At 44.3% G+C, this 12,708-nt stretch overlaps 2 protein-coding genes across 32 annotated transcripts in view; one reads left to right on the forward strand and one right to left on the reverse strand.

Moving 5' to 3' along the window:
* Positions 1–12,708, forward strand: part of LOC146273450 (uncharacterized) — a 133,474-nt gene that overhangs the window by 97,944 nt on the left and 22,822 nt on the right. For 8 of the 31 annotated variants that reach the window (XR_014766479.1, XR_014766481.1, XR_014766473.1 and 5 more), the window contains exons 3-6: positions 5,211–6,887; positions 7,407–8,355; positions 8,438–8,527; positions 8,917–9,222. Coding sequence is in view for 4 of the 31 variants with exons in the window: in XM_084704362.1 (XP_084560488.1) it covers positions 7,449–7,505; positions 8,438–8,581; positions 8,917–9,089 (374 nt within the window). In the remaining 27 variants the exon portion in view is untranslated. The other 23 variants (XR_014766497.1, XR_014766496.1, XR_014766488.1 and 20 more) reach the window with 23 other exon arrangements.
* Positions 10,743–12,708, reverse strand: part of csf1a (colony stimulating factor 1a (macrophage)) — a 145,313-nt gene continuing 143,347 nt past the window's right edge. Inside the window, exon 5 of the mRNA XM_084704368.1 lies at positions 10,743–10,981. Coding sequence (XP_084560494.1) covers positions 10,781–10,981 — 201 coding nt within the window. The 3' untranslated portion in view covers positions 10,743–10,780. The remainder of the gene's footprint in view (positions 10,982–12,708) is intronic.

The raw sequence follows: 12,708 nt of genomic DNA on the forward strand, positions 1-12,708 counted from the left end.
GGTCCGCCCGGAGTGGATGTGGTAGGGCTGTCTTGGTTGACACGACTCTGCAACATCACATGGACATCGGGGACAGTGCCTCTGGACTGGCAGACCAGCAGACCCCTCTTTAAAAAGGGGGGCCGGAGGGTGTGCTCCAACTCTAGGGGGATCACACGCCTCAGCCTCCCTAGGAAAGTCTATTCAGGGGTTCTGGAGAGGAGGGTCTGTCGGATTGTCGAACCTCGGATTTAGGAGGAGTGTGGTTTTTGTCTTGGCTGTGGAACAGTGGACCAGCTCTACACCTTCGGCAGGGTCCTGGAGGGTGCATGGGAGTTCGCCCAACCAGTCTACACATGTTTTGTGGATTTGGAAAAGGCGTTCGACCGTGTCCCTCGGGGGCTCATGTGGGGGGTTCTCCGGGAGTACGGGGTACCGGATTCCCTGATCGGGGCTGTCCGGTCCCTGTACGACCGGTGCTAGAGTTTGGTCCTGGTGAGGGTTGGACGTTGCCAGGGCTGCCCTTTGTCACCGATTCTTGTTAATATTGTTGTAGGCTAAAAACTCTGTATTGAGGAACAAGCCTGTAACAGGTCAGCTCAGGACACTGACCTCATATAAGAAACTAACTAGAGGCAGGCAGATAGGAGTTGTCTAACAGAACAACAACCACAGGGCATTTCCTTCTATGGGCCTGCCCTGGGGTCCAATTAAGCAATCAGCAGAATGCTCTGTTCCCTCTGATACTTCGACAGGTCAGGCTGACATGGGGAAGCAGCTGTAGGGGGGGGGGGGGAATGCCCTTTAGAAATGAATCGACGGTATTGTGAAATAGGCCCCATCTGTTTATCAGAGTTCCAGGCCAATTGCCAATGAAGTATTTGTGTGACGTATGACTTGTATAAATGTCTGTTGCACTAAGGATAAGCCGGGTTTTCTCTGGAGCTGAGACGCCTAACGAATGTAATCCAATTCTTGGCACAATAAAGCAAACCTTTGTTCAAATTGACTTTGACTAAGAAATACTTCGTGTCAGATCATCTCCACCTTGGACCAAGGAGAAAGTAAACTTGAGTCCACTACAAAGTGGTGACGCCCGACGAGATCCTGAGAAATCTACATTACTATGGAGTGGGCAAGTAAAACCCACACCTTATAATGCTTTGACACAGATTGAACTGTTAAAGCAAAAGGTTAAGATTGATTCAAAGGCAAAGGCTTGTATTGTGCTAGGACATATCTGTTTTTGTCAGATACCTGTATGTCTTCCTGTAAGAATGAAAAAGAATGAATGTTTGTGTGCTTCTCTCTAAAAAGCTTTCTTCTATAGTACCCGATAAGTGATGGGAAGGATCTGACGTCAAGTCCATAAAATACCAATCTCTTGGGTACAAGGATTGGCGGCAGAAATATACGGAAAGAACTGTCAATAGGCCATAACTTTGGGATTATGACCTAGCTCAATAAAGTCATAACCCGGAAAGTGCGTTTAATCACCAAATGGTTAAATTTGTGTGTAACTCTGGTCAAAAAAGTTTGATGAAGAAAATTACATCACCCTGCTGAAAATAATGGAGATGGGTTACATTTATGGAACTATCTAATTGAAAAGTGAATGTCTCAGTTATTCCTTATATTATACTCTAAGTTGTACTATGTGAAATTTAGTGCTAAGCTGTGACTGAGTAAAACCAATAGAAGTGTTAAACGTTGGTTTTAGCAAAGGAGGATAGGAAAGTACCACTCAAAGGAATGCAGAGGCTTAGCCGTAAATTAGAACGTACTTATGGCCGAGCTGCAGGAAAACTCCTGCAAACCAAGTCTGAATCTGTCACCCAGGTCAGGCCTAGGTCTGTGTCTAGGGGTTTCCTATATTTATAAAGCATGAGCATCCCATACCAACTAGAAGACAGCGTAACATATGTGTGCACCCAACACGAGCCTGGACATGGTCAGATTTATGTAAGAACAGAGATGCCAACGTGACACAGCTTCTGTAATCAGAAACCCTAGAATAGGGGCCAATTGGGTTACAAAGCGTAGAAATGGTAATCAACAGAAAGGTACCAATAATGTGAGGATGCATAATGTATCTGTGACCAACAGTGTTGTACCAATAGCAAAAATTGACACAAATAATAGGCAGAAAATACAGTATAAAAGGGGATGTTTGGAGAGAAACTTGCCAGTCTGCTCTTGTTAGCTTACTCACTTGGATAACTTGTTTACCCTGTGTTGGAATAAAACTTTTGCATCAATACTTTCAGTATATACTTTCAGAGTTTCAGTGCATCTGTTTGGACTTAGCCTGATTTTTGACTGGTTTGGACTTAGAATAATTTTCAATGTTGGGACTTAGCCTGATTTTTGACGGGTCAACACTTAGAATAATTTTCTACGTTTGGACTTTGTTTATTTTTGACTTGTCAACATTTAGAACCATTCTCAACCTTCGGACTTAGTTTATTGTTGACTTGTTCGGACTTAAGATTTTCTTCACTTCGAGACTCTGATTTATTTCCACAAATACACGGGAACCTACAAAATTATTTACGACAAGTTGAGCTATAAATTATAAGCTGTTTGAAAGAAATTGTGTTGGACTAAAGATGTTATATTGTGGGGCATCTGGGGGACTAACCTTTCAATAGACTTAAAAGCTCAATTCTTGTTGTAACATATCCATGCCCTGTCTAAGTTTTTCACTGAACTAACATCAATTAGCCAGCTAAAAACTAGGTACCTATGTTTGAAGTTTGAGTGGATTTGAAGGGAGCCATGAAAATTCACAAACGAACACGCTGGATAAACGACGGTAAATGGATATTTGAATAATGTTAAAATAAAATGTATAAGCTGTTTTTCTGTGTTTTGGTAGCAATTCGAGACTTGTAAAGAATCCCTTGTGTTTCACTTCAGGAGAAAGCGTGGTAAAACAAGCTGCCTCGCTCAAAGTGGAACAGGGATTGATTCCCGGAAGAATACCACAAAACCGGGAATGGAGTCAGATAAAAGATTAAGGTTTTATTAAGTGCAAAACAGGAAAAACGGTTTTGGAACTAAATAGCAAGAATAGGAAGAGGTTAAATGTAAAAATAAAAACTGCGACACAGAACATGGTGTCTGAGCGCACACGGCTGTGAAAAAAAGCCCCCACCAACTAATATCTTTTGGGTGCGGGTGGCGGGCCAGGTTTGGGGCTGGGATCTAAGTACGGAGCTGTGGGAACCAAACACAAAAGTCTCAAGAAAGAAAACGTTAATATTTAAGTAAATGTGTACCAATACCAGATGAGTTGTCTCACATTTTGTTCTTACAGACGCAAATTACAGACGCTGATCCGGGCATTTTGGACACTCCTTTTTGAAAGCTCTGATAAAGGTTTATTTAAATGATTGTAATATGTAACATTTTTGCGATACCCAGACGTAAGCATTAAAAGCACAACTGTAAATCCGGCTGACACTATTCCTCTGCCAGAGGAGGGCATACCACACGATTGTGAAGCTGAAACATCAGAATATGTCAAACTAAGGGCTGATTTGGCATCCTAACCATTAGAAAGGCCTGAGTTAACCCTGTTTGTGGACAGATCTTGTTTCAGAGAAGCAGATGGTTTGAAAGCCGGGTATGTGGTGGTGGAGCTTGCAGGAAATGGGGCATTCGCTACACACATAAAGCTGAGGTATGTCAACAACCGTGTTCGGCCCAGAAGGCCGAACTAATAGCCCTCACAGAGGCCTGCCAATTGGCAAAGGACAAGACGGTAAATATTCACACAGACACGTCCTATGCGCATGGGGTATGTCATCTTTTTGGGTCATTATGGAGGTCTAGGGGATTTAGGAAAACTGATGGATCCCCCATCCAGCATCACAGCCAAGTAATGTCCTTAATTACCGCCATGATGCTGCCTGACAGAATAGCAATAATAAAGTGCAAGGCACACCAAAATGATCTTTCCACTACCACCATGGGAAACAATAAGGCAGGGGAGGCTGCAAAACAGGCAGCACAGGAGGGGGGACAAGGTGCAGTTTTGACAGTAGTACAGATAACCCCAGAACTGATCGATAGAGACATGACAGAGGTCCAGGCAGCTGCCTCAGAGGCGGAGAAACAGTTGTGGGTGGACAGAGGTGCAGTTCAGGGAGAAGACGGGGTGTGGAGAAATCATGAGGGATTGATTGTTGCCACCATTGACCTTTTATCTTCTGTCATTACAGAGGCACATGGTGTAGACCACTGCGAGGCGAGACCGTGATCCGAATCAGGAAAATGGGACTTTGGTCTCCAAACCTAAAAGCGCAAGTAGTTTCGGTTTTAAACAACTGTGACATCTGTTTAAAGAACAATTCTAAAAAGGGTTTAGAAATGGCCATTGGACTTACGCCAATGGCAGGCAGACCGTTCCCTTGATTTTGATATGATTGTTCCAGTTCAAGGCAAACGCTACATGCTGGTTTTGACGGATCGCTTTAGCAGATGGATAGAGGCCACACCAGCTAAACACCAAAGTGCTGAAACAGTAATTAAGTTCCTGACCAGAGACATAATGCCCCGTTTTGGAATCCCTACGATAGTGAGCTCCGACGGCAAGGCCTTTTCTTGATAAGACGGTAAAAGGCTTTTAACAAAGGCTGGGAATTCAGCAGAGACTGGGGTGTGTGTATCACCCTCAGTCACGAGGGATCGTGGAACGAGAAAACAGCAACCTAAAGGCAAAATTAAATACGATGTGTTCGGAAACTAAATTAAATTGGGTTGAGGCTCTTCCGATCGCTCTAATGAAATATTGTAGTCAGGAACACCGAGTAACTAAGCTTACCTTGCACAAGATTGTGACGGCCATGACATGCCAGTACCGGCGTACAGGCATCAAAACCAGACCAAAGTAAAGTTTGAGGTGTCAAACTCAGATCTACATGCCTTTGTGAAACAGGTCTCTAAAATCCAAGAAGCAATCCACCACTAGGAGGGGAGGAGGGCAGAGCTGTTGCAGGAGGGACGGGCCCCGGACGTCATCAAAATCCAACCTAACATACCGTGACAAAAGCAACAGCTAGTGCAGTACAGGTTGAGGGGTCAAACACGTGGTTCCACCTAAACCACTGCGTTAAAGATCCCTGGCCCAATCCACCAACATCAATTGACACCCTGCCTGCATATTCAAAACAAAGCAAAAATGTTCCAGACAAATCTTCTCTTGTGTGTGGTCCTCCTGAATATAGGAGGAGAGACAGAAGAGTTGGGGATTCCCCGGCTGGGTAACCCCCAAGAGGAGGGGAGAGACAGTCTGGACCACAAGCCAGATCCAGGGGTCGAGCCAGGGAAGGTTCTACAATTGGGGCCGGCGCCGGGGGCTGCCAAACCTCCAACAGCCTCGCCGGTAAACCTGATGGTGCCATTACCCGGGCAACCACCAGAAGACGGCAAGCTGAGCGAGAGGGAGGCGACCCTGCCAGACCCCACACACCCACTGCAGCAACCACCTCCAAGCGAGAGGGAGGCGACCCTGCCAGACCCCACACACCCACTGCAGCAACCACCTCCAAGCGAGAGGGAGGCGACCCTGCCAGACCCCACACACCCACTGCAGCAACCACCTCCAAGCGAGAGGGAGGCGACCCTGGCAGATCCCATACTCACACCGCAGAATCTCCCTCTGAGCAACGCGCTCGGTGAGGGAGAGGTAGGTGGGAGGACACGAGACGTTGTGGGAATTGGGGTGAGCAGTACTAACATTGATGCAGTGTGCATAGCACAAGTGATGGCCCATGCAATGCCAGTAATTAATACATTAGAAAGTTTTGAAGGAGAACTAAGGGTCGCGCAGGACCATCTGTATATAAAAATAAGGGATGTTTGGATGATCATTACGGGAAAATTGTGTGGTCTTGATAACATAGGAAGAAAACTGATACCGGTAACAGCAAACTGTTGATGAAGCATGTTTAGTGGCAGGGTCTGCATGGCAGACAGGAACAGGTGAACCCAAACGAACACCCTCTCAGAACATGTTTGAGATAGTAGGAAGGGGTCTCAGACCTCTCGGCCAACTAACCATGGAAAGTGACTACCCTCACAAAAAATACCAAGCGGTGGCACAGAGCCAGGAAAATGTCCATAGCCTAATATTATGTGCGGTAAATGCACTAGCCACGGCTCTCCCATCGCAACTAGAGATGCATTTGTGTCCTTAAACACTGATTTGGTTACCAGCAATACAACAACTAGAAATTGCAGCAGAAAACAGAGAGTGGAGACTTTTGGTGGAGGGTGTGTCAGATGAGAAATGTGTTATAAGGGGCCCCAGTCAAAGAATCACCAGAAGAGTCAGTTGTTGGACTACTATGTGTCATGCCCAGTTAGTTCAACCAAGAGGGCTACTAATTGAGGGACAGCCAAAGGCTGGACTAGAAGGACTAGAAGCTGACCCTAAGAATGGAGAAAAGGAGATACCCAGTCCCCAGAGTTATCCCTTAAGACCATACAAAACCCCAATAGAAGGTAAATTACTGACTAACTGGGCGTAGAGGGACATGGGGGACTGTGTTTTACAGATCTGGTTGATGGCGGCTCCACGGTATCTACCAGTGATAATGCACTGGCGAATGATGATCACTGCCAAGATAGAGGAGAGTGACACATGGTGGGACATTCAATTGACCGACTATCCAACACACCGGTTGGTAGCAATAGCAGACTCAGGTAAATGTCACCTCCGAAGCTTTAACAACTTTCGCCTCCCTATGACTGTATTATGTGAGCTAAACAGGTGTGCCCCAGTACGCCAGGGAGGGGCTTGGATAAGTAGAAGAGAGCTCCCCCACGTACGTGTTAACCTACACAGCGTGCAGATTAACAAAACCACGGGAACACGAGAAAGACCAGCTAACCGATACCAGGTACATAGACTTTTCAGAGTCAGTCCCACACAAGTCCCATACGCCCGAGCAAATCATGTTGCCTTTTTCCATCTAGAAAACTGTATTACGGCTGTGCTAACCAGATCTGTGAGGTTAGGGGAACCTTCTCACAGACCGACGGAGAATCTTTTCTGTCAATTCAAACGATCTCAGGGTTATAGAGGTCGGCCTCCGATGTTCAAACCCCTTATTGCATGGTGGCAGCAGAAAAGGGACCAATACATGTGACCGCTAGAATTGGGTGTTTTGAGAATGAATGCATGGTTGACCGCACCCACTTACTGCTGATCTCTGAAGCACAAGCTAGGGTGTACTAGCCGCAGCCTCTCATAAAGGGGATGGGGAAGGTAGATGTAAACGACGGATGCCACTTAGAGTTACCACCTAACCAGGATGCCTTCAGGAGACGTAGACGACAGGCAGATCCCATTGCACCACCAGCACCCCCGGTTGCACGTAATCTAATGCTGTTGACTAAAATACCTTTTGTCACCCCAGGAGAGGCTTGATTCACTCACCCCATGACAGTGAGGGCAGGGGATGATAGTATCTGCGGCTTGTCTCGAGCAGGAACCAGGGACACCTTGCGGGCATGGGGTGAGTCCAAATGCACTTTCACGATCACCAGGGCAGGAAAGGGCTGGGATGTGCCGGTCCGGTTCGCACCCCAATGGACACGGGCCCAGGGAGTGGAGTATGAAATACAGGTTCAGGACCCGATGCAGATCAGGCAAGCATCACCCGTCCCTGCACTAGTCCCCTTGGATTGGGGGACCGGAGCTGGACCAGGGAAAATAACTCACCTTAGAGGGCTGCTTAAGGAGGCGCTGTACAACCAGTGGTATCTATGGACAGAATTCACTGCGCAGGCTAATGGGTTAACCGATTGCTATGTTTGTTCCAAGCCTAGACCCGGAGTTGTGCGTTACGTCCACTCATTTAGGTTGGGAGGAGTGTGAGGAAGACGTCCGAGTTGGCTGTCAGTATCTAGATGGTATGTTGCCCCAGCTACAAGAGGAAATAGCACTACCAACAGGTGTGTCTCTAATTTTGGAAAAGTAATTTGAGTGCTATGAGAAGCAGGGTGCTGTCGATGTTGGAACTGTGCCAGAGGGGGATTGTAGTTACATCTGGGAAGTGGGTAGAGTCTGTACTAAACTGATAGATGGACAGGCCAGACAGATTAAGGGAGAGAAAGCAAGGCGTCCAATTCCACCGTCCTGTCCCTACCATTACCAAAATCGAGTAGTCGCTGATGTTTTTTGGCTTTGTGATTACAAGGCAGGGTTAAGATCAACTCTACCATTGGGATGGGGAGGGAGGTGTGCTGGCGTGCATGCAGTCACTCATGTCTTCCACTTCAAACTAGCTCAAGCAGCAGAAAAGATCCAGGGAGCCTCGCATGCTCGCCGCGCCTTTACATCTGACGTACCGATCGACGCTATAGGCAAGCAAAGGAGGGTGCCCAATGACTTTAAAGCTAGAAATGAGGTGGCCTTGGGATTTGAATCTATCCTTCCATCTTCCAGCAGCGCTTCATCAATTATACCGATGACGCCCTCCTCGCCCTGGGACAGCAGTTGTCTGCAACCTCTGCCATGACATGGCAGAATCGACAGGTATTGGACTGGCTGTTGGCAGAGCTAGGGGGGGTGTGCACTCTGATCGGACAGGTATGTTGCACGTTTATACCAGATAATACTGCTCCAACAGTAAGATTCACCCAAGCCATGTCTGACTTAAGAGCATTGACAAATGAGGTGAAAGCTAATGCGGGTCAGGGAACTGAGTGGTTTGAGTTCTTGAAACTAGATCTGGAGGGTTGGGGTGCAAGTCTTCTAAAAATAGGACTCGCAGTGCTACTAACTTTGATATTTTTGTCATTTCTTATTTGCTGATGCATAACCATTTTCCGGTCTCGTGTCAAAACCCACTATGCCTTCCCTGTTGGGGCTGTGAGATCCTTAAAGGTGACTGATCCCAATACCCCTTATCTGCTCACAAACAGGGCCTCCCATCCCGATCTCTACCCAGTGCCCGGATGGGCCAAGGATGGGGTGGTCATCAAGGGATAAGCGGGCTGGAGAGTATCCAGACCAATCCACACAAGGCCTCGACAAGTCAATCGAGCCGCTTCAAGGTCGTGGACACCTACTCAATGAGTATTCTTAGATTTCTTAAGTTAGTTGATTTCTTTGGTTTGGGTTTTTGTGTAATGATATAGTTAGTCAATGGTCATATACTCATGTGTGTAAAATTATTAAAGAAAGTTTGTGAAGGACTGCCCTTCCAAACCAATGTTGTATTGTAATAATGGTTATCCATGGTTTCTCCCCATAAAGAGTATGGCCTAAGAACGCCAGGGGGAGTTTTACTCCAGGATCTCGAGCCACAGCAGAACAAAGGCAATTCTGAACAAATGCTAGGCACTGCACAAGTTATTGTAACTATTGTGTGTGAACTAAATGTTTGATCAAATGCCAACATGTTTTGTAAAACTGTGTTTGAGAATCTGGGGTATTTGCCAACCAAGGAAGGAAGGGAATTTTATATATTCACACATGTTGCTAAGCTTACAACCATATGAGTAGACAACACCGAGGTATCCTTAAAAAGGGGGAACCTTTTACAGAACATCAATCTGGACAAATGCACAAAGACAGTCACTAGCTTACTATTTCAATCATATATCCATATATTCAAGAGTTTGGGGGATTTCTGTTTCTTCTAAAAGGTTTTTTTTTTCAAATTGTTTAAAATGTTTAAAAAAAGGGTCACCCAAAGTACAGGTTTTTAATTTAGAACGAGGGGGGAGGACCCTCGTTAGGGGGGGCTAAAAACTCTGTATTGAGGAACTAGCCTGTAACAGGTCAGCTCAGGACACTGACCTCATATAAGAAAACTAACTAGAGGCAGGCAGATAGGAGTTGTCTAACAGAACAACAACCACAGGGCGTTTCCTTCTATGGGCCTGCCCTGGGGTCTGATTAAGCATCAAGGTTTTCACCGCCTTAGTGTGATAGATACGTACAATGATAACCAGTAACTTAAAATGCACAATGATAGTTTATTATCTAAATAGTAAGATAATCAATACAATAATATCGAAACATAATCAAATACAAAACATACCTTTGGAGCAATCATTAACGAAGGTAATCACAGTGATACTAGGAGCCTAACGCATCGGAGCTCGTATAGTGAACAAAAATCAAAGTGATTGGTAAATCTTCTCCATATATACACCCGAACCTGCATACTAAAATAGGGACACCGGCGATATGAAAGAAAGGTTGTCTAACGCATACAAATTGAAATTGGACCATCACCGGTCTACTCAAGGCTGCAGTAGACCATGTCTTTGCAAGACAAGGGAATATGTAAACACATGTTGGACTGCATGCACAAACTCTGTACAACCTGTAAATATACATGTTACAACATTACAAGTATTACTAGAATGTAATACATAAAATAAGAAACAATCATATTGAACATGACATTAAAAGCTGTTAAGAACTATATTTACAAGAACCCAACTTTTAATGTTAATTTCAGAGTCTTCCTCGGTTCATCTTCAACTGTTGAGGCCACCTCTCCAGAGGTGTGTCATTAAAGTGTGATTGTCATTTTAACATTACAGTCCCTTTTGTGCAAATCAACGACTGTCCCAGACATGTGTCTGAGTGAACAGTGACAAAGGGGCTGTATCATTCAGGTCTCTGCCAATACAGCCCTACAATATGTACATTTAATGTACTGGATCGTTGGCATTGAAATTTGTATATTATCGGCCTCGATGACGGAGAAGCAGCTCCCAAGCCGACAGTACAGAAAATAGTCTGACAGGCATGAACCTTTAGTTTCAACCTCTAAATTACATCACTAAATACATTCCTCATACCTGTGGTGGATTGTGGGTAGTCTTCAGCATACTCTTCCTCACAGTTCCAGTCCACGGCCCTGTGGCTCTCCTTGAGCACTGCCATGTACATCTGGAACACGCCCTTTACTGTCCGCAGAGCCTCTTTGGGGGAAGTGCTGTGCACCCTAACAAACTTCACTGGGCTATCCTGCCAACGAGAGGAGACCAACTGGAGATACTTAACGCTCTTATGGGGAGCAAGGATGATCAGACCATCAACTGCCAAGATTCAATCAGTAAATGTAACAATTATTAACTGATTCTCTGAAACATTAGTGGCATTTGCACAAATCTAATCAGTGACACTGAGTAAAGCTATTTTATTTGAATCAACTTCATAAGGAGCAGTTACAAATCAATGTGAGCAGTTGGTAATCTGCAAGTAGAAAGCAACCACTTACAAAATAACATCAATCACAAGTGGCGTAAGGGGTCCCATTATCGTCCACCTAGCTGTCGACGCTCGTTACAATTTATTTATATTTTTTATATAATACAAATTAAAAACGTAATGTAACAGCATTGTACTTTAATATATAGATACACAACTATATTATAACATTCCAGTTGCAAAATCCAAAATAGACATGCCTAGAAATGTTATTTTCCTAATTTTAGCAGTTAGCCATTATTGTCCACCCAACCACTTTCAATGGAGAAATGTCGAATTTTATGCTACGGAAGGCAGATGCTACACATTCGGTTTGAGAGCGTATTTACATACTCAAATCTCAAAGTAAGAAGCTGTAATTTGGTGTGCAGCAATGTACATATCAATGAGTTACTTTATTTTGTTGCTGCTGCATATCTTCTTTAAGGAATGAACAGAAGAATGGACAATAATGGGGCTGCTTACTCTACAGATAATAGCACCAGAGTATTTAGGCTGTGCAAGTTTCAATGCAACTTATCTGAGAGAGACCAACTTCTGAACAGGGGCCATCATTAAATTACTAACCAATGTCACAAGGATCTCTTTGCAGAGACCATCAAGGCACCAGCCTGATTTCTGACCTTTACCAACTCTAATCTAATTTAAGCACCATCTTAAATTCCATCTTAAATTGCGTAGACTCTTGGGCAATTAAAAGGGTTTAAAGGAGACCAGCAGAGGAATATATGGGTGAGCAAATACGAATAAACAGAAGGATTCATGAGGATGCATTCAGGCTGTATGCATCCCCTGACTGGCAGGATACTAAACCCAAATCTGCCGGGTGGTATTTTATGGCATACTAATTGATGTTTTATGGACACCATTGGGTTGCAAACCGTGGACACGTTTTGCACTACCTAGGCATGCCAAGGACTACTGTTTATAATGTTTATATTATATAACCACTTTATATTTGTACCATTGTGCATGGTATTGTTTTGAGATGCATCAACATGAAAATGATTAACTGAAACTGAACATAATGAAACACTTGGCAAAAGCTCATACTGTTTTTTTTTCTATGCCAATATTTTTTCCATTGCATTAATTAATAGCCTAAATGTGCTAAGTGTTAAATGTTTTACATTCCAGCAGACATTATACCAACAAAGCACATATTTCTTCTATTCATTCATATTAGTTCACCCATGTATATACTTAAAATAAATACATATTTAATATAAGTAAAATAAAATGGCCCCCCGTTCTTGAATAGCCTAAAACTGACTGCTGAAAGAATGTAACATACTCTCTACGCCTACAATAAAAAGGTTAATAAAAAAGTGCATTGAAAAGAGTGGAGAATAGTGTATGAACCCACAACAAATGATAATCATCCGAGACATAAGCCTACTTAGCCTACTTAGCCTACATCTGCAGTAGTTTACTGATGGTCCCAAAATATTTGCATTGGCTAGATGGCTGGTTGTAAAGGCTGA

Source organism: Hypomesus nipponensis, chromosome 9 (genome assembly GCF_054491055.1).
Source record: "Hypomesus nipponensis isolate SF chromosome 9, ASM5449105v1, whole genome shotgun sequence".
Lineage (NCBI taxonomy): Eukaryota > Metazoa > Chordata > Actinopteri > Osmeriformes > Osmeridae > Hypomesus > Hypomesus nipponensis.